The 20664-nt window shown below is 42.4% G+C and overlaps 1 protein-coding gene across 1 annotated transcript in view; it reads right to left on the bottom strand.

The window, feature by feature from the left end:
* Positions 1-9486: 9486 nt before the first annotated feature.
* Positions 9487-20664, bottom strand: part of LOC115105157 (rab effector MyRIP-like) — a 139733-nt gene continuing 128555 nt past the window's right edge. The window contains 5 exon segments of the mRNA XM_029626829.2: positions 9487-12040; positions 13664-13724; positions 13806-13904; positions 16288-16449; positions 18024-18215. Coding sequence (XP_029482689.2) covers positions 11997-12040; positions 13664-13724; positions 13806-13904; positions 16288-16449; positions 18024-18215 — 558 coding nt within the window. The 3' untranslated portion in view covers positions 9487-11996.

The raw sequence follows: 20664 nt of genomic DNA, 5'->3' as shown, positions 1-20664 counted from the left end.
CACTCCAAACAGCCTATCCGACTGCTTGGAGGTGTCCGCATGGTCCTAAAGCATACCGTAGCCTCGTTTTGTATCACATTCCAATGATAAAACTAGGGGGGACAAAAATGTAATTTCAGAATGAGGGGGTTGGGGACAGGACATGTACTCCCCTGATTTAAAGAATCAGTGTCTTTTTGGGGGTTTTGCATTTTATTATATTTTATATACAAGTCTACATCTTGTTAATTTTGTGAATGAAGCAACGCCACTGGTTACATCAATGCATGATCCTTGTAAAAGCAGGTACATTCTCAGTACTTGTTCAGACTGATCTAATTTCCAACATGATTTTAATCTGTCAAGCAAGCTAATTACACTCCCCACTGTTTTGTCATTTAAAGAAATATTCTTCCATTTAAGTTTTTTTTTTGCTGTTCTAGATTAGTTGACCCCAACATTTATTACATTGTGCCCATGAAACATTAGGTTCCTGGAACATCTTGGTCAAATTCAGAAGGATAATAATACCAACACCATCTCTAGGGGGGGGGGGGGGTGCAGGGTTGCCCACCCCAAAATATCATGTTGCCCCTAAAAATGTCATGTTAAACCGTTAAAATTGCAGTCAGCAAGCCTTGAAACAGTGAAAAAGACATATCATCCTAGAACAGGACACGATTATTAATACTATTTTCAAACGTAGTGTTCGCACATCCAATGACTTGCGGGTACTGGGTACAAAGAATAAACTCATGGAATAAAGATCGATACCGGCACGCTGATGCTGCAGTTTATCTATGCTGGTAACTGTATTTATTTCTTAAGGATATTAATAATACTACATGGCGTTGTGGTGTTCATTCCATATTTAAATTTGTAATAGTTTTAATATGTCAATAAACTGTATGTTTGCCATCTTCCCGATTGAACCTACAGATATGACACACAAATGTGCACTCCTGTAATCTCTCAGCTATTTTTGTGTGTTTAGGCCGGGATTCAATCCGATTCACGCTTTGTCGAAAACACACAATTTAAAGGTCATTTCTGATTGAGCTGACATGCGCAGCTTCTACCGGGAATGTAGACTCCGCGAACACGGGAGCATTGTATCTCTTAATTCCCACCCTGCATGCCCTATCCCAGCCACCATCCCAGGAGGATTTAGGCAGAGATTCGATTCAAACCGCCCTTTTAGGTTATTAACATTTTAAATGCGATTTTCCTGTATTTTGTAGACCGATTTAACTGTAAATGGTGCAAATGTCAGCAAAAAAATCAAATTACCTTTAAATGTCAAGTTCGCTATTACGCAGATCTATCGCTAATCGGATTGAATCCCGGCCTTGGCAACATGACTTTCGATCACACCAGACCATACACTCTAGTAGTGTTTCCATAGCTTTTAATATCCTGTTCAATCTGACCCACCAGCACCCCCACTAAACAAACAACACCTACTTCAGTTAGCAGCAGATAACTGGTAATTGAACTGACAGGAGGAAAGCTGCCATTCTAGACTGGGGAAACCGGAGAAGATCAATGGTGGACCTCTGCCCACTCTCTGTGTAGGCCACAATTTATTATCAGTCTCATTAACAAAAAAACACCATGGCACAAACGGTCAACACTGTTAATCATCCTGCAAGCAATATTTCCTCAGTCAACTAAGAAATGTACGGTATACATATTCGGACAGCCTGCCTCACACCATAATAGTACAATTCAACAACAGCTTTAGATTCTTTAGATGGTTTGATTCTTTAGATGGTTAGACGTTCTGATCACTGATCTCGAAAAGGACAAGATGAGTGTTAACGTGGATTTGTATGTCTCTCCTTCTCTTGTCTCACCGCACATACATAAATGTAGATGGAGGGTGCCAATAACATGTTCATGTTCGTCTCATACTTGTTGACATGACACTAATGGGCAAAGAGTCCCTATGGGCTCTGGTCAACGGTAGTGCACTATAGAGGGAATTAGGTTTCCATTTTCACTATCCTTCCACAGCTGTAGCCTCTCCTATAGCGTTGTCAGACACACAGCATAGGTTAATGAGATTGCTATGTGACGTTCTGACTTCATTCGTGTGAAATGAGTGTGTGGTGAAACTTGCCGAGGCAAGAGTTTGAGGATTTCACCAAACGTTGAGAAAGGCCTATGACGTCTTTAGCCCAGATTGGGAGAGGAGAAGGCCAGTGGTTCTGGACGATCAGGGATCAGACCCAATATCCGTCTGATCTAATGTTTTTATGCTAAAGGGGCACAACATAATCTATGGGGCACAACATGTGTTCTCATTATATGTGCATTTGTTCTTTTTAGCTACTTGTTTGGTTGATGTTTTTGGATATACCGTATAAAAACCTATTCAGCTGCTCTTCGTATCTGACATAATAGAGTCTTATTCTTTTTGTAAAATGATGGCCTCATATTTTGGGAGCAAACAAATATGAATTATTAACAGCAGATCAAATGCATTTTTGGACATGACTTCGCAACTGCTCAAACCTTGGGCAAAATCTGATAGTGGTTGAGCATCTGGTGGAAGCTTATATTTGTTCTGTTGCAAATGAGAGCTCCTCGTCAGAAATCAATAATATGCAATATGCATCTTCAAGCATTAAGCCACACCTGAGCCATGATTACACATCCTCCGGTAGTAATGCGGTCATTATCACAGCCATCCTCTCTTGTTGGGTGAGCTCTTACTTACGTCATAGCATCTGATCCCCTTCAACAGGGCAATAATGGCTGTCCTAATCTATGGAGGAGAACCAAACTGCCTTCCCCCAAAGTGAATAGTGCATCACCCATACTAAACAGGCCAATGAAGTACTACAATATCCAACAAGAGCTTTGAATTAAGAGCTTAGAATTATAGATAATGCCACTGTCTCAATTATGTGCTTATGAATTCTGACATTTTTTCAAACATTTTTTTGTGGGGACAGATTTGTTCTTCCAATCTACACCAATAATATTTAATTTGTATCTGATCTTTATTTATAGATATCCTCTCACTGGACCTACTGTAGTCATGGGCCTGAGGCCAAAACTACCATCACATTTTTGACCTTTCAGTTTTACTCTGAACATCTCCTCCTCAACCGGACTGCCGCCTGTGACTCATCTCGCTCACCGAGCTGTGCTTTTGTCACCACATGATTTCATCATGTTTGAACACTATGTTTGGACCTCTGCAAACTTATTGAGACCACACCCAAAAGAGAGGTGAAAATGGAGCCGGAGAATAGGGCTGCCGTCTTATCGGCTCTTAACCAACCATGCTATTTTGTTAGTTTTTTTGCGTTGTTCGTAACTTGTTTTGTACATAATGTTGCTGCCGAAAACAGCTTCTGGACCTCAAATTGGACGAGGAGTTCTTCTTCAATGAGTCGGACGCGAGGGATATACTACAGGCACCCGACAAGGCCCAGATCCCCGTGATCACCCCCTCATCACTGTCAAACGCTCCCTAAAACACTTCTCCGAGCAGGCCTTTCTAATCGACCTGGCCCGGGTATCCTGGAAGGATGTTGACCTCATCCCGTCAGTTGAGGATGCCTGGTCATTCTTTAAAAGTAACTTCCTCACCATCTTAGATAAGCATGCTCCGTTCACAAAATGCAGAACTAAGAACAGATATAGCCCTTGGTTCACTCCAGACCTGACTGCCCTCGACCAGCATAAAAACATCCTGTGGCGGACTGCAATAGCGTTGAATAGTCCCCGCGATATGCAACTGTTCAGGGAAGTCAGGAACCAATACACGCAGTCAGTCAGGAAAGCAAAAGGCCAGCTTTTTCAAGCAGAAGTTTGCATCCTGTAGCTCTAACTCAAAAAAGTTCTGGGACACTGTAAAGTCCATGGAGAACAAGAGTACCTCCTCCCAGCTGCCCACTGCACTGAGGCTAGGTAACATGGTCACCACTGATAAATCCATGATAATCGATAACTTCAACAAGCATTTCTAAATGGCTGGTCATGCCTTCCTCCTGGATACTCCTACCTCGGCCAACAGCTCCCCCCCCCCCCCCAGCAGCAGCTACTCGCCCAATCAGCTGGTCTTGACAATCTGGACCCTCTATTTCTGAAACTATCTGCCGCCATTTTCGCAACCCCTATTACCAGCCTGTTCAACCTCTCTTTCATATCGTCTGAGATCCCCAAGGATTGGAAAGCTGCCGCAGTCATCCCCCTCTTCAAAGGGGGAGACACCCTGGACCCAAACTGCTACAGACCTATGTCCATCCTGCCCTGCCTATCTAAGGTCTTCAAAAGCCTAGTCAACAAACAGATCACTGAGAATCTCGAATCCCACCGTACCTTCTCCGCTATGCAATCTGGTTTCCGAGCCGGTCACGGGTGCACCTCAGCCACGCTCAAGGTACTAAACGATATCATAACCGCCATCGATAAAAGACAGTACTGTGCAGCCGTCTTCATCGACCTGGCCAAGGCTTTCGACTCTGTCAATCCCCATATTCTTATCGGCAGACTCAGTAGCCTCGGTTTTTCTAATGACTGCCTTGCCTGGTTCACCAACTACTTTGCAGACAGAGTTCAGTGTGTCAAATCGGAGGGCATGTTGTCCGGTCCTCTGGCAGTTTCTATGGGGGTGCCACAGGGTTCAATTCTCGGGCCGACTATTTTCTCTCTATATATCAATGATGTTGCTCTTGCTGCGGGCGATTCCCTGATCCACCTCTACGCAGACGACACCATTCTGTATACTTCCGGCCCTTCCTTGGACACTGTGCTATCTAACCTCCAAACGAGCTACAATGCCATACAACACTCCTTCCGTGGCCTCCAACTGCTCTTAAACGCTAGTAAAACCAAATGCATGCTTTTCAACCGTTCGCTGCCTGCACCCGCACGCCCGACTAGCATCACCACCCTGGATGGTGCCGACCTAGAATATGTGGTACCTAGGTGTCTGGCTAGACTGTAAACTCTCCTTCCAGACTCATATCAAACATCTCCGATCTAAAATCAAATCTAGAGCCGGCTTTCTATTCCGCAACAAAGCCTCCCTCACGCCACCAAACTTACCCTAGTAAAACTGACTATCCTACCGATCCTCGACTTCGGCGATGTCATCTACAAAATAGCTTCCAATACTCTACTCAGCAAACTGGATGCAGTTTATCACAGTGCCATCCGTTTTGTTACTAAAGCACCTTATACCACCCAGCACTGCGACCTGTATGCTCTAGTCGGCTGGTCCTCGCTACATATTCGTCGCCAGACCCACTGGCTACAGGTCATCTACAAGTCTATGCTAGGTAAAGCTCCGCCTTATCTCAGTTCACTGGTCACGATGGCAACACCCACCCGTAGCACGCGCTCCAGCAGGTGTATCTCACTGACCATCCCTAAAGCCAACACCTCATTTGGCCGCCTTTCCTTCCAGTTCTCTGCTGCCTGTGACTGGAACGAATTGCAAAAATCGCTGAAGTTAGAGACTTTTATCTCCCTCACCAACTTCAAACATCTGCTATCTGAGCAGCTAACTGATCGCTGCAGCTGTACATAGTCCAACGGCAAATAGCCCATCCAATTTACCTACCTCATCCCCATACTGTTTTTATTTATTTACTTTTCTGCTCTTTTGCACACCAGTATCTCTACCTGCACATGACCATTTGATCATTTCACTCCAGTGTTAATCTGCTAAATTGTAATTATTCGCCTACCTTCTCATTTCTTTTGCACACAATGTATATAGACTCTTTTTCTTTTTCTACTGTGTTATTGACTTGTTTATTGTTTACTCCATGTGTAACTCTGTGTTGTTGTCTGTTCACACTGCTATGCTTTATCTTGGCCAGGTCGCAGTTGTAAATGAGAACTCAACTAGCCTACCTGGTTAAATAAAGGTGAAATAAAAATGTTACAAATCATTTTTTTTAAAATAATTTTAAAAAGAGGTACCGGAGCGCCAATTCTAGGTCCAAGAGGCTTCTAAACAGCTTCTAGCCCCAAGCCATAAGACTCCTGAGCAGCTAATCAAATGGTTACCCAGATTACCCCCCCCCCCCCCCCCCCCAACGCTGCTGCTACTCTCTGTTATTACTATGCACAGCCACTTTAATAACTCTACCTACATGTACATAATCACCTCAATTACCTCGACACCGGTGCCCCCCGCACATTGGTACATTGACTCTGTACCGGTACCCCCTGTATATTGCCCCGCTATTGTTATTTACTGCTGCTCTTTAATTATTTGTTATTCTTATCTCTTACATTTTTAGGGATTTTCTTAAAACTGCATTGTTGGTTAAGGGCTGGTAAGTAAGCATTTCACTGTTGTATCCACCTGTTGTATTCACACTTGACAAATAACATTTTATTTTAATATCACTATATTGATCACTCACATTTTGCATTCAGCAATTTGTTAATGTATGTATGTGAATCATGCACATCACCATAGAATGTAGGCCTATGATAGGATATAACCATTTACCATGTTACATTGAAGGAACTGTCCAGTGCTCCAGAATTCAGTTACCTATAATGAATCACAATATGAGTGAATTTTATTAGACATACACAAGTTCATTCATTGAAAATTATACTCATTGATCAGTTTTCCACTATATGGTTGGTGCTATGACAACGAAAGGACTTGTCGATACTAATCAAGATGATTGACGCATACCCGCCTCCACAACCCTGGGCCACTGTCTTGTACTTGAAGTGAAGGTCCCCAAAGCATGCAGTCTACTAATTTAATGTTGTCCACATGTCATTGACTACTTGATGGAGTGCACCGCGGCGTGCCATGACCGAGGAAAACTCCAACCCAAAAGCCCAATTAAATTACTTTTTAATTCTTAAAGGAAAGAAGAGGCAAGAAGGAGTGGACGAGGAGGAAGTGGTGGGGTGACTTTATCCACCGGAGTATCCGATGTGACGTTCTTGATTCATCACCTAATATGGGCAGTCCGGGAATATATAAACTCCCGCTCACACCCTTCCCGCCAATGAAGAACCTCACACGAGGAAACCCTCCACCGAAAAACCTCTACAAAGCTACAAAAGTTGACAGTAAGTTTAAGACAGTTGTGTGCCGTCCACAAACCGCTAGACTTTTATATATAAAATGTGAACACTTATTTAGGATAATAAATGATTTATTCAGTTATTAGGTAAGAGTAGATAATTCATTGGTAGACATATCTGTATTTTCTAAGATTACGCAATCGTGCGCAATTACGCGTTAAACATACTAATTGAAAAGTTAGGACAAGATGACATTGATACAAGTCTAAAGTCGGGTTCAACCATGTATCTTTACCTTTATGTCGTTTTAAAATAAGACGGTCCACCTGCAGTTCCTTGCTGTCCATCTACAATGATTCCTGAGACTAGAGTGGCGAGCCCGGTGACGGTGAGAGAGTGCGTCCTGGGGACCCGCTGGCTGACGGCTGCGCTCACGGTACTGCTGCTGCTGTCCACGACAGTCACCTGTGTACACAGTACCACAGTGGAGCACGACTATCATATCGTCCACAATGTCGACAATAGAAGTAAGTTGTTGCTCGTTTTATTTTCGAATAAAAGTGAATGATTTGTGACTATATGGATATTACACATGGATTGCACATTTTATTAATACAATTCAATTTTTGTATGTTAATTAATATAAATAATATTTCAGATTTCTAACCTATTACAAATGGTTTATAAAGGGTGTGGTAAAATGTGTTAATAAACAAATACAATCATAATAAACAAATGGAATAATTTTGAATGGGTAACACATATCACACTGAACGTGATATGATCTACAATGATTCTAAAAATACATTTTGTTACATCATAATATCATCTAAGGTTTTTAACATTATTGATGTGGCGTTTATAAATTAAATAACCCTAAAATCCAATAAATGGACCTCCACTGCCTGATGAAAAAGTGACATCTACTTTCTGGTTATTGTTCATAGCCTACATGGTATTGTTCATACCAGGTTATTGTTTGTAGCATAATAGTATTGTTCATACCAGGCTATTGATCATACCACCTTATTGTTTATACATGCTATTGTTCATACCACTAAATTGTTCACACCACGTTATTGTTCATACCCGGGTTATTGTTCATATCACGTTATAGGTTCATACCACGTTATTGTTCATATTGTTCATACACGTTATTGTTCATATCAAGTTGTTCATACAATGTTATTGTTCATACCATGTTATTGTTCATACCACGTTATTGTTCATACCACGTTATTGTTCATATCACGTTAATGTTCATACAATGTTCATACCATGTTATTGTTCATACCAGGTTATTGTTAATTTCACGTTATTGTTCATACCCAGGTTATTGTTCATATCACGTTAATGTTCATACAATGTTATTGTTCATACCAGATTATTGTTCATATCACGTTATTGTTCATACCACATCAGAACTCATACCAATACCAAAACATTGTGTCCTTTACAACATTAATACTAGTTATGGAACAGCAATATGAAGGGTTATTAGGTCTGACTATCAAATGTGACATACTGTTTAGGCATAACGGTACAACTATGTAGGCTACATTGTGGACAGGCATTTGTGTGTGCTTGTCAGAGAGTTTGAGTGTGTGTGTTTCTGTCTGTCTGTGATTGCGAGCACATGCTTGTATATACTGTGTGTGTATATATACTGTGTGTGTATATATACTGTGTGTGGGATGAGTGGAAGCATCAAGTTAAGGTTGAAATATATATATATATATCTTCCACTCATCCCGCGTCTTTTCTTTGTCAGGTCCAGAGATAGATCCATTGTGGTATGTGGGGCGTGGGGTGAGGCCCATCGGGCGCTTTGGGAAGAGGCAGAGCAGAGGAGGGGGCAGTGGTGGGCTCAGACACCCTGAATATGTGATAAACACCCTGGAGCTTCTCCTCAACACCATCAGGAACCAGGAGAGCCTCGGGAAGACACTGGGAGGGGAGGACGCTGACTGGTTACCGTGACAACACGCTCGCCACCCACAGTCTGTGTTTGTGAATGTGTATTTTTATTTATTTAATCAAGGATTGTCCCCGTTTCTCGGTCTCTTTCTCATTTTCTTTCTTCCTTCCTGTCTTTCTTCTACTCAAGGTTCTCTCTCACGCCTATGTCTTACTCAAAGGGACCTCTAAACTGACTGACCCAAAAAACAAGTTGTATTCTGTACATACTGAGAAATGCAATCTATATTGATTAATAAATTAAGATGTCTCGAACTGTTTTTGGTAGATTGGTGCTGTTACCGATGATTGTTGAATGAAAAGCAGGACGTAAATCAAGAGAAATGTAAAGATGCTCAAATTCCAAATTAGCGGGTTCATATATATATATATATTGTTTTTACCACGAGGTAAATAGGTATGAATATTGCTGAAAAAGGGATTTTCTTCGTAACATAAGATAAGTAATACGTCATTAACTCCCAAAGGTTAGAAATGACAGGAAACTCCAGAGATCATTCAGGTATGCAAACTTTTATTCATTTAGTATTACACCTTTTCTCATTCAGAGCAATTTGGCACATAGAGAATACATTTTTTGCTTCAAATCAAATCTTTTTGATTTGATTTTTTGCTTCTTTATATTTTTCCCCAACACATGATATGGATTGCAACAAACGATTGCACATGAGTGAATAGTCCATCAAAGCTGTGCATAGTGAACTTCACTGCAGTCATTCCGTCATGATGGCAGCTAGGTTGCACAGTCTCCCACAGACAACACAGAAGGATCAAGTTTATGATTGGGCAATTATATCTTATATGTCATATCCGTTTTTTTACATATATATATATAAACAAATTCTGAGGTGAGATCACTTTTTTTTTTTACAATATAAAAATACAGGACATTGATAATGATGAACCCCTTGGCTGTGCTTCTCGTGAGAATTTTGTACATCTATTTAACATGCGTTTATACACAACACACCTCCAGGAACAACGACAACATACAGGAACGATCTGCAAAACCTGCAAAAGGCGATCATAGGATGAATATATGGACCCACCAGTGGACAGTGTTCAAATAGAACCCAATAGAATCAAATATCATTATATCATGTAAAAACAACAGAAGTCCCAGCAGTCCAGAGGTATGGGAATAACCTGTTATCAAAGGACAACTAGATGACACTTTATACTAGTTCTGGTCCAGGGTGTTATGTGTGGCCTGAAAAAAGGCTGCACATAACACCACGGACCAAAGCAAACATCATACTATTTTACCTGTCATTACCGAGCAGTAGACACGAACAGAACCCTACGCAACCTTGTATTTCATATCCTCTATATTAATACTTTGACTTTCTCAATATAAAGAGCAAGGCCTGTATTTGTAGATCACAATGAATACAGTTAACATGGACAGGGAAGATCTGATCCTAGACCAGTACTCCTACAATGAGACGCTTGATAGAAACAGGCCGAGCACTCAAGACTCTTTGGAGTTGTGTCACACACTGCATCAACTACTATTTATAGCATCTCCCATTTGATCATGAATATGAATACCCTTATCAACTTTTGAAATCATACATTTTTAGACAATTAATGCAGCCACACATGTAAAGCACTTTGAAGATAGAAACATGACACGCTTTCAGACATAACTGATGAGAGAAGCGTTCAGAGGGGGAGAAAGCTTACGCCATTATCCACTCACTTTGTTTTAGTGAAAATTATAACAATCTTGAAAAGTTAAAAATTCAATTGCTTGTAATAAAATCATGGTTTTCATAGCATTTTGTCATACAGCCCATTAGGCTTCATTATGTTTACATATTTACTAGATATTTAACGCAATGTACAATTCATTACTGGAGCCATACAGCACAGGTGACAAATCAGGATCTATGCCAAATAAAGGCCACAAAGCTGAAATAAATGAAATATAAAAATAACAACTAACGGCTTAGATGGTGACAATTTCATAGACAGGTGTTTTTAATTGGTAAGAAACACATGTTCATTTAATTAATTCATGGCTTCTTTGGGTTCATAAATGCTTTACAGATAGGTAGCCTATTTGTGTGACAAATGCTTCATTATTTGAAAATGCAATTAAATGTAAATGTTTAATTGCATTACTAGCAATATAGCAAAACTTTCTCCAAATATGGTAACTAAGCACAAGAGTAATTATGTCATCACAAAATCACCTCCTTCAAAAAGGTTGAGTTGTGCTCACTTGCTACCTTAATGACAATGACAATTCTTAACTGAGGAACAGGAGAGGACACCTGTTTTTTCAAGTAATCTCCTTTTCTAAAATTGGAAAAACATCAGACCATATCTTAGTGAATGAGGATTTCTTATTTGCTAGTTTCAGGGAAATTATTACTTTTGAGTCTTTACACAGAAATAATAATTAAATGTCAACATTGAACAGGTTCTGCAACTGCTCTACAATTCATCATGACATTTCATCGGTGAGAGAAAGTAAAACAGTAGTATATAAAACATGGTTTTAGCCTCTTTAGGGACACGTACCACAAGTATTTCACGTGGTTTTTTCACATCTTCTTTGTTCATTAGTTCAAACACCTACAACACTCTTGCAAACAGTTAGACTGACAGATGTTTTTTATTTTCTGTACTACAATGACTCTGAAGTGACGTCTTCTTTTGATAGTAAGACAGTGAGTTGTCACGGTGAGGAGTGTTCGTATGCTGATTTTAAGGCAGAGACACGCCGTCTATCAACCCACCATCGTGTGGTGTGGTGGTTACAGTGAGTGAGGCCTGGGGGGGGGGGGGGGTGGAGTAGGATGGGGAGGCATGGTATGGGGTCATTTTTAGGGGGTGACAGGATGGGGAGGTGCCTGGCTGAGGAGAGCGCTGGTTGGGGTGCACAGGGCAGGTGTTAGTCCCTGTGTAGCCCGAAGCGGACGATGATTCAAGGCACTGGATTGGAGAGGCCCCGCGGGGGTCCACGGGTCCTGGGGTGCCCTCGAAGGACTTTTTGTGCTGTCTGTATGTCAGTACGGCTGAAGTGCTCTCACCTGCTGCTCGGACTCCTTATCTGGAAGAAGACCAAGAAATACATATAGACATATACTTGAGCTATTCGGGTAAGGAAAGTATTCAATAGTCAAAATGACAAATGAAGCTATTACATAGTATAACGTAAATGTAGTTTACATTGCATATACACTGAGTGCACCAAACATTAAGAACACCGTCCTAATATTGCGTTGCACCCCCCCCCCCCCCCGTTTTGCCGCCAGAACAGCCTCAATTCGTCGGGGCATGGACTCCACAAGGTGTCAAAAAGCATTCCACAGGGATGCTGGCCCATGTTGACTCCAATGCTTCCCAAGTTGGCTGGATGTCCTTTGGGTGGTGGACCATTCTTGATACACCTGGGAAACTGTTGAGAGTGAAAAACCCAGCAGCATTGCAGTTCTTGACACAAACCAGTGCGCCTGGCACCTACTACCATACCCTGTTCAAAGACACCTAAATATTTAGCCTTTGCTCAGTCACACTCTGAATGGCACACATAGACAATTGAGACATGGATTGTGTAAAGACAATTGTCTCCTTCTTTAACTAACTTGTGTCCTCCCTTCATCAACACTGATTGAAGTGGATTTAACAGGTGACATCAATAAGGGATCATAACTTTTCACCTGGATTCACCTGGTCAGTCTGTGGAAAGGAAAGAGCAGGTGTCCTTTAAGTTTTTGTTACACTATTTGGTCGTATTTAATCAGAATTGGGCATGAAATTCAGAAGTTCCCCCAGACAGAGAGAGAAACAGTAAAACATGCAACCCTTCCTGAAAGAATACAGCTCTAATCTAACGACGATCTTTTTAAAAGACGCTCTGTCGATCTCCTTCTGAAATCAACACATGACTATGAGACGACTTCTTTGATCTCGCCTCTGTTGCGTTGTGCTTTTCTTTGAGACTAAAGCTAAAAAAAAACCAGAGTGAATCACTGACATGGTGAGGCTGCTTGATGGCGCCAAACAGAAACAAAACCACCATTAATAATTAATGAAATAATTATTAACATGAAAAGGAGTGTGTCCCATTGGCTGATGACGCAGCCGTCCGATTCGTCTCTTATTCTCTGTGCTTCGTCTCTCTTTCCTAATTGAACCTTTCTCTTTCTTCCCTCTCTAGCTGGTGCATTTAGGCTGGCGTCCATTCAATCTCCTCCTGTAGATCCAAATGTGTGATGTTAGCCTTCCAAGTGTGAATACCAGCCCCCCCCCCCATCCAACATCCACACATTAAAAAGGGTCCGTTACTCTGCGGAGCGGACAACATTGTGTTGCCACAGTGATGTGAGCCAAGATCGATGTAAAACGCACATGAACGCCCTAAGAGTGTGTGTGTGTGTGTGTGTGTGTGTGTGTGTGTGTGTGTGTTTTACGACTGTTGAAAGGCAGAACTTGCTCCTTGAGACAGTGTGATATTACACAGTCTGAAAGATTTGAGATTTTATGAAGTGACAACGTTTGGATCATTTTGCGCCCTGGTACTTTTTCAATCAACAAGGGGAGTCAACCCTATAAACTTAATTAAACAAAAGTAGGACATGGAAATGGAGGCATCAATCGATTAAATAGAACTAAACAAATGGTTCAGAAGCAAAACAGGTTCTCTTTGTGAGGATTTCAACAAGTCCATTACCGTTGGCTGGAGGGGCAGGTAGCTTTCTCCTCTGTTGACGTGACGTGTCGAGGGTTTGAGGCTGCAGAGAAACAGTACATGAGTACAGTGACCATTGGGCTGTGTATGTGTGTAATAATTGTAAGGTGGAAAAAAATACTACCTTAGGTTTTGGCTTGGGGAACTTGGAGAAACGATTGCAGGCGGTGACGTTCAGTCCAGCTGTTTTTAAAGATAATATCCTCACCTCGATGTCTGATATCTGGAGGGAGAAGATGAAAAACAATTCAATATTTGCTGTACATGTGGTGTAGATCAAGGCTCAGGCTAGCAGATCACTTCAATTCACTTTGCTACTGAAGGACAATTTAGAAGACACCAGTGGAATACAATTACATGTCCTTCACACTCTATCCAGTCTCCAGATTTAAGCCTGCATTCTAACAGGACCATCAGACCTTGGTCACGTTCCAGACTGACCACACTGTAGACGTGCCATGTCATCGACTGCACAGTTGGGCATCAAATTGCTCTATCATAACATCTGGTTGGTAGCCTAGGGTGATATAAATCAAATCAAAATCAAATCAAATTTTATTTGTCACATACACATGGTTAGCAGATGTTAGTGCAAGTGTAGCGAAATGCTTGTGCTTCTAGTTCCGACAATGCAGTAATAACCAACAAGTAATCTAGCTAACAATTCCAAAACTACTACCTTATAGACACAAGTGTAAGGGGATAAAGAATATGTACATAAAGATATATGAATGAGTGATGGTACAGAGCGGCATAGGCAAGATACAGTAGATGGTATTGAGTGCAGTATATACATATGAGATGAGTATGTAAACAAAGTGGCATAGTTAAAGTGGCTAGTGATACATGTATTACATAAGGATGCAGTAGATGATATAGAGTACAGTATATACGTATACATATGAGATGAATAATGTATGGAACATTATATTAGGTAGCATTGTTTAAAGTGGCTAATGATATATTTAACATCATTTCCCATCAATTCCCATTATTAAAGTGGCTGGAGTTGAGTCAGTGTGTTGGCAGCAGCCACTCAATGTTAGTGGTGGCTGTTTAACAGTCTGATGGCCTTGAGATAGAAGCTGTTTTTCAGTCTCTCGGTCCCAGCTTTGATGCACCTGTACTGAGCTCGCCTTCTGGATGATAGCGGGGTGAACAGGCAGTGGCTCGGGTGGTTGCGGTCCTTGATGATCTTTATGGCCTTCCTGTGACATCGGGTGGTGTAGGTGTCCTGGAGGGCAGGTAGTTTGCCCCCGGTGATGCGTTGTGCAGACTTCACTACCCTCTGGAGAGCCTTACGGTTGTGGGCGGAGCAGTTGCCGTACCAGGCGGTGATACGGCCCGACAGGATGCTCTCGATTGTGCATCTGTAGAAGTTTGTGAGTGCATTTGGTGACAAGCCCGAATTTCTTCAGCCTCCTGAGGTTGAAGAGGCGCTGCTGCGCCTTCTTCACGATGCTGTCTGTGTGGGTGGACCAATTCAGTTTGTCTGTGATGTGTACGCCGAGGAACTTAAAACTTACTACCCTCTCCACTACTGTTCCATCGATGTGGATAGGGGGGTGTTCCCTCTGCTGTTTCCTTAAGTCCACAATCATCTCCTTAGTTTTGTTGACGTTGAGTGTGAGGTTATTTTCCTGACACCACACTCCGAGGGCCCTCACCTCCTCCCTGTAGGCCGTTGTTGGTAATCAAGCCTACCACTGTTGTGTCTTCCGCAAACTTGATGATTGAGTTGGAGGCGTGCGTGGCCACGCAGTCGTGGGTGAACAGGGAGTACAGGAGAGGGCTCAGAACGCACCCTTGTGGGGCCCCATTGTTGAGGATCAGCGGGGTGGAGATGTTGTTGCCTACCCTCACCACCTGGGGGCGGCCCGTCAGGAAGTCCAGTACCCAGTTGAACAGGGCGGGGTCGAGACCCAGGGTCTCGAGCTTGATGACGAGCTTGGAGGGCACTATGGTGTTAAATGCCGAGCTAGAATGAATGCAGCCTCCGGATATATGGATTCCAGTTTGCAAAGAGTCAAATAAAGTTTGTTCAGAGCCATCAATGTGTCTGCTTGGGGGGGGAATATATACGGCTGTGATTATAATCGAAGAGAACTCCCTTGGTAGATAATGTAGGTCTACATTTGATTGTGAGGAATTCTAAATCAGGTGAACAGAAGGACTTGAGTTCCTGTATGTTGTTTTGGCCACACCACGTCACGTTAACCATAAAGCATACGCCCCCGCCCCTCTTCTTACCAGAAAGATGTTTGTTTCTGTCGGCGCGATGCGTGGAGAAACCCACTGGCTGCACCGATTCCGATAGCGTCTCTCCAAGGGGGCCATGTTTCCTTTACAGTCTCTGATGTCCCTCTGGAATGCTTACCCTTGCTCGGATTTCAGTGGTCTAAGATGCAGCGTCCAGGACACATACCAACCAAGTTCCCTTTACCACAAATTATCTTTCAGCACTGTCATCCACTCTCTATACCTTAAACATACTGTTTATGACAAAAGAAGATGTGATTGGCTCATATGTCACACCTACACAGGTGCTGTGAAATCTGACATGCATCTGCAATGTAATCAGCATGGAACATGAATGGACCCCCTACCTGGAGCTCAGACTGCTGCACCTGGGTGGCGGCAGTGGCCACCTGGTCCTCCAGGAAGGCCAGCTCTCTGTCTGAGGTGCTACTGCTGATGTCCCGGGCCACCTCTTCCAGGTCCCCCAGTGCCCCCTCCAGGCCGTACACCGCCCCCGCAGCCAGGTACACCTGCAGGGACAAGTCACATGTTACAGGAGAACTCAAAGGGCACAGGTTCTGAGCATAACAATGTTGGGATCCCACAGGGCTCTATCCTAGGGCCTGTCCTGTTGAGCCTCTACATTAAATAATACAGGTTGTAGTCACTATATGGTCATGCTAAGATGGACAAAAGTGGCTCAGATAGTGACTTCAGATGGGCAAGTACACATAGGTTATCTATTCTCTTGATCTAGGGTTATGGTTGAGGTTAGGGTAAGGATTACGTTTTGCGTTTAGAAAGCGCTGCACTTTGGTCCTTTCTAGCATGGCCAGATAGTGGCAACCACCAACATTCAGGTGTATGTACAGTTGAAGTCGGAAGTTTACATACACTTAGGTTGGAGTCATTAAAACTCTTTTTTCAACCACTCCACAAATTTCTTGTTAACAAACTATAGTTTTGGCAAGTCGGTTAGGACATCTACTTTGTGCATGACACAAGTAATTTTCCAATAATTGTTTACAGACAGATTATTTCACTTATAATTCCCTGTATCACAATTCTAGTGGGTCAGAAGTTACCATACACTAAATTGACTCCGCCTTGAAACAGCTTGGAAAATTCCAGAAAATTACGTCTTGGCTTTGGAAGCTTCTGATAGGATAATTGACATCATTTGAGTCAATTGGAGGTGTACCTATGGATGTATTTCAAGGCCCACCTTCAAACTCAGTGAGTCTTTGCTTGACATCATAGGAAAAGCAAAAGAAATCAGCCAAGACCTCAGCAAAAAATTGTAGACCTCCACAAGTCTGGTTCATCCTTGGGCGCAATTTCCAAATGCCTGAAAGTACCACGTTCATCTGTACAAACAACAGTACGCAAGTAGACACCATGCAGCCGGCATACCGCTCAGGAAGGAGACGTGTTCTGTCTCCTAGAGATGAATGTATTTGGTGCGAAAAGTGTAATTTAATCCTAGAATAACAGCAAAGGACCTTGTGAAGATGCTGGAGGAAACATCAGTTAAAGCTTGGTCGCAAATGGTTCTTCCAAATGGACAATGACCCCAAGCATACTTCCAAAGTTGTGGCAAAATGGCTTAAGGACAACAAAGTCAAGGTATTTGGAGTGGCCATAACAAAGCCCTGACCTCAATCCTATAGAAAATGTGCGGGCAGAACTGAAAAAGCATGTGCGAGCAAGGAGGCCTACAAACCTGACTCAGTTACACTAGCTCTTGTCAGGTGGAATTGGGCCAAAATTCACCCAACGTATTGTGGGAAGCTTGTGGAAGGCTACCCGAAATGTTTGACCCAAGTTAAACAATTTAAAGGCAACGCTGCCAAATACTAATTGAGTGTACGAAAAACTTCTGGCCCGCTGGGAATGTGATGACAGAAATAAAAGCTGAAATAAATAATTATCTTCTATTGTTCTGACATTTCACATTCTTAAAATAAAGTGGTGATCCTAAATGACCCAAGACAGGGAATTTTTACTAGGATTAAATGTCAGGAATTGTAAAAAACTGAGTTTAAATGTATTTGTCTATGGTGTATGTAAACTTCCGACCTCAACTGTAGGCTGTGGTTCTTACGTTTTCCTCCATCTTTGTGAGTTTCTGGTCCAGCTCCCTGGTCTCTAAGCTGCTGGAGAAGGATTCAGACGCGCTCATGCACTCTGAGGGGGTGACGCTATCGCCCCCCGCCTCACCAATCAGCTCCTCGGTAGCGTTGAGCACCTTCAGGACTTCTGTGGTGATACTGCACAGAGATGCGGCCGAGTACTTCTGTTCAACACACACACACCAGATACAAAACAGACATACAACACACACAGAGATACGAGTTATAGGCACAAAGATGACTACCATCAGTGAGTAAAAAACATTTGAAACAGTGAAGAGGGTCCGAGAGATGTTTACAGCATGGTCGTCAATGACAATGACAGATGAAGTCAGTCAATGACACACACACAGCTTTTACATCTCAACACACACACAAACACACATCATGACTCACGCTCGACCTGCACGGAGCGATCAGGTGGGAGGAAAAACAGTGTGAGGAAGAAGAGTCTGAGGTTTTGGGTGGAAGAGGGGGAGAGCTGTTGACCTTTTCTATTAGTAGATTCCGCTATATAATAGGTTTAAGTTATAGAGGTCACGCAAGGGTGACAGTGGACCTAACATGAGGCAAATGAAAGTGCAGTCTCGGCTTGAACCTAAACGACATAACAAACCACACTCCAACTGTACAGTACAAACAATAACAGTACATCTGAAAAGGAGAGCGGGAAGATGGAGAAGGAGAGAGATGGATGTAATTCAATATTGAGTTAATCATTGGCTTGAAGCTTTGATCTGTGGGACTAATGAGTGCATTGATCCACCCGCTTTCTCTCTCTCTAAGACGCGTTAGCCGGCTAGCGACGTGCATGGGCTTTGAAAGGAAAGGCACAGTGTGGGTGTTAGGAGGTGTTCGTGGGTGGCACTTGAGCCGGAGATGAGACGAGATGAGAGACGGCTCCTTTTGAGCACTCGGCGGTGACTTAGAGAGCAAAGAGTTACGGCGCTGACCGAGTAGGTCGATGGAGAATGGGAGCCGGAGTGAGAGTCTTGGCCATCACCCCCATTACAAAGAGACATCATTACCACGTGGCTCCCAACACACGGCTCCATTTCCTACTGCGACATTTGGGTTGAGAAAGCACTTTAGACAGTGCATCCACACCCGCATTCCTGAGATACCATGCAGTGTGTGCTTGTGCACTTGCTTATAAGCTGCTTGCTTATCAGCGAGTGACATTTCCTCCCAAATTGGGCCCATACCTGGTGCGGACAAACACACATGACCGTGCTCCTGCAAGCGTCTCAGCCGATCGTGCCACCTCAAGAGCAAGTTAATGAAGTGACACAAGCTGGAAACTCACAGCTGAGGAGTAAGTTTCACACGTCCCCGTGTGTTCCACTGGGGCTTTATGAACACGCTGAGGATCTATACTCGTGGAGAGTTGTGCAGATATACTTCAGTGTCCTTGTTATTCCAAAAGAGGAAAGGTGACAGCAACTTACACAAATGGCCGCAAAGGCAAAGTTTTAAATTCATTGTGCTCTTATTTATACAAAATGAATACGTCAGTTTAAAAATATATATATATATATATAAACAAGAGCACCATGATTTTAAAACGTTCCCGTTGCGGTCATTTGTGGAAGACTTTACGGACATGACTTTACCCAGATTTAGCACCCCATTCCAGAGAAGGCTTTTAGTAGTGTGTGGGATACCATGGGATACCAATATACTTAAGTACAGTGGTGGAAAAAGAACTAAATTGTCATACTTGAGTAAAAATAAAGATGCCTTAATAGAAAATGGCTCAAGTAAAAGTGAAAGTCACCCAGTAAAATACGACTTGGGTAAAGATCTAAAAGTATCTGGTTTTAAATATACTTAAGTACAGTGGTGGAAAATGTACTAAATTGTCATACTTGAGTACAAATAATAAATTAAAGTAAATGCTATACATCCAATTCCTTATATTAAACTAACTAGACGGAACGATTTTCTTGTTTTTGTACATTTACGGACAGACACGGGCACACTCCAAGACTCAGACATAATTTACAGACGCAGCATTTGTGTTCAGTGAGTGCCAGATCAGAGGCAGTAGGGATGACAACACGTTATATTGATAGGTGCGTGAATTGGACCATATTGCTGTCCTGCTGAGCCTTCGAAATTTAACGAGTACGTATTGGATGTCAGGTAAAAATGTCAATATTTTCTTTACAAATGTAGTGGAGTAAAAGTAAAAGCTGTCAAAAATACAGATACCCCCCCCCCCAAAAAAAATACTTATTAGTACTTTAAAGTATTTATACTTATGTACTTTACACCACTGGTGGTTTCACACCTTTTATGTAACTGCCATTCATACCCCCAGCCTCTGCCCTTTACAATTGTCGAAAATGTATTGAAGGAAGAAGAATAAAAGAGAAAAGCACTAGAAGGGATACGCGTATATTACCTAATGCAATCGGCTTCGTAGGTCTAAATTGAATCCAGCACCATACGCTTTTCACTCGGTTATTTCACTCCCTCTTTCAATCCCTATCCACCCTTAGTGGCTTTGAATAACATTGAGAAGTGTCCATAAGTCCCTAAAATAGGCCACATCTAGATAAGAACAAATCGGCGTCACAAATGGTACTCTGTACCCTACATTTAGCGCAC

This window comes from Oncorhynchus nerka, linkage group LG22, assembly GCF_034236695.1.
Source record: "Oncorhynchus nerka isolate Pitt River linkage group LG22, Oner_Uvic_2.0, whole genome shotgun sequence".
In the NCBI taxonomy this organism is placed as follows: Eukaryota; Metazoa; Chordata; class Actinopteri; order Salmoniformes; family Salmonidae; genus Oncorhynchus; species Oncorhynchus nerka.
This window is presented reverse-complemented; position numbering and strand designations above follow the sequence as displayed.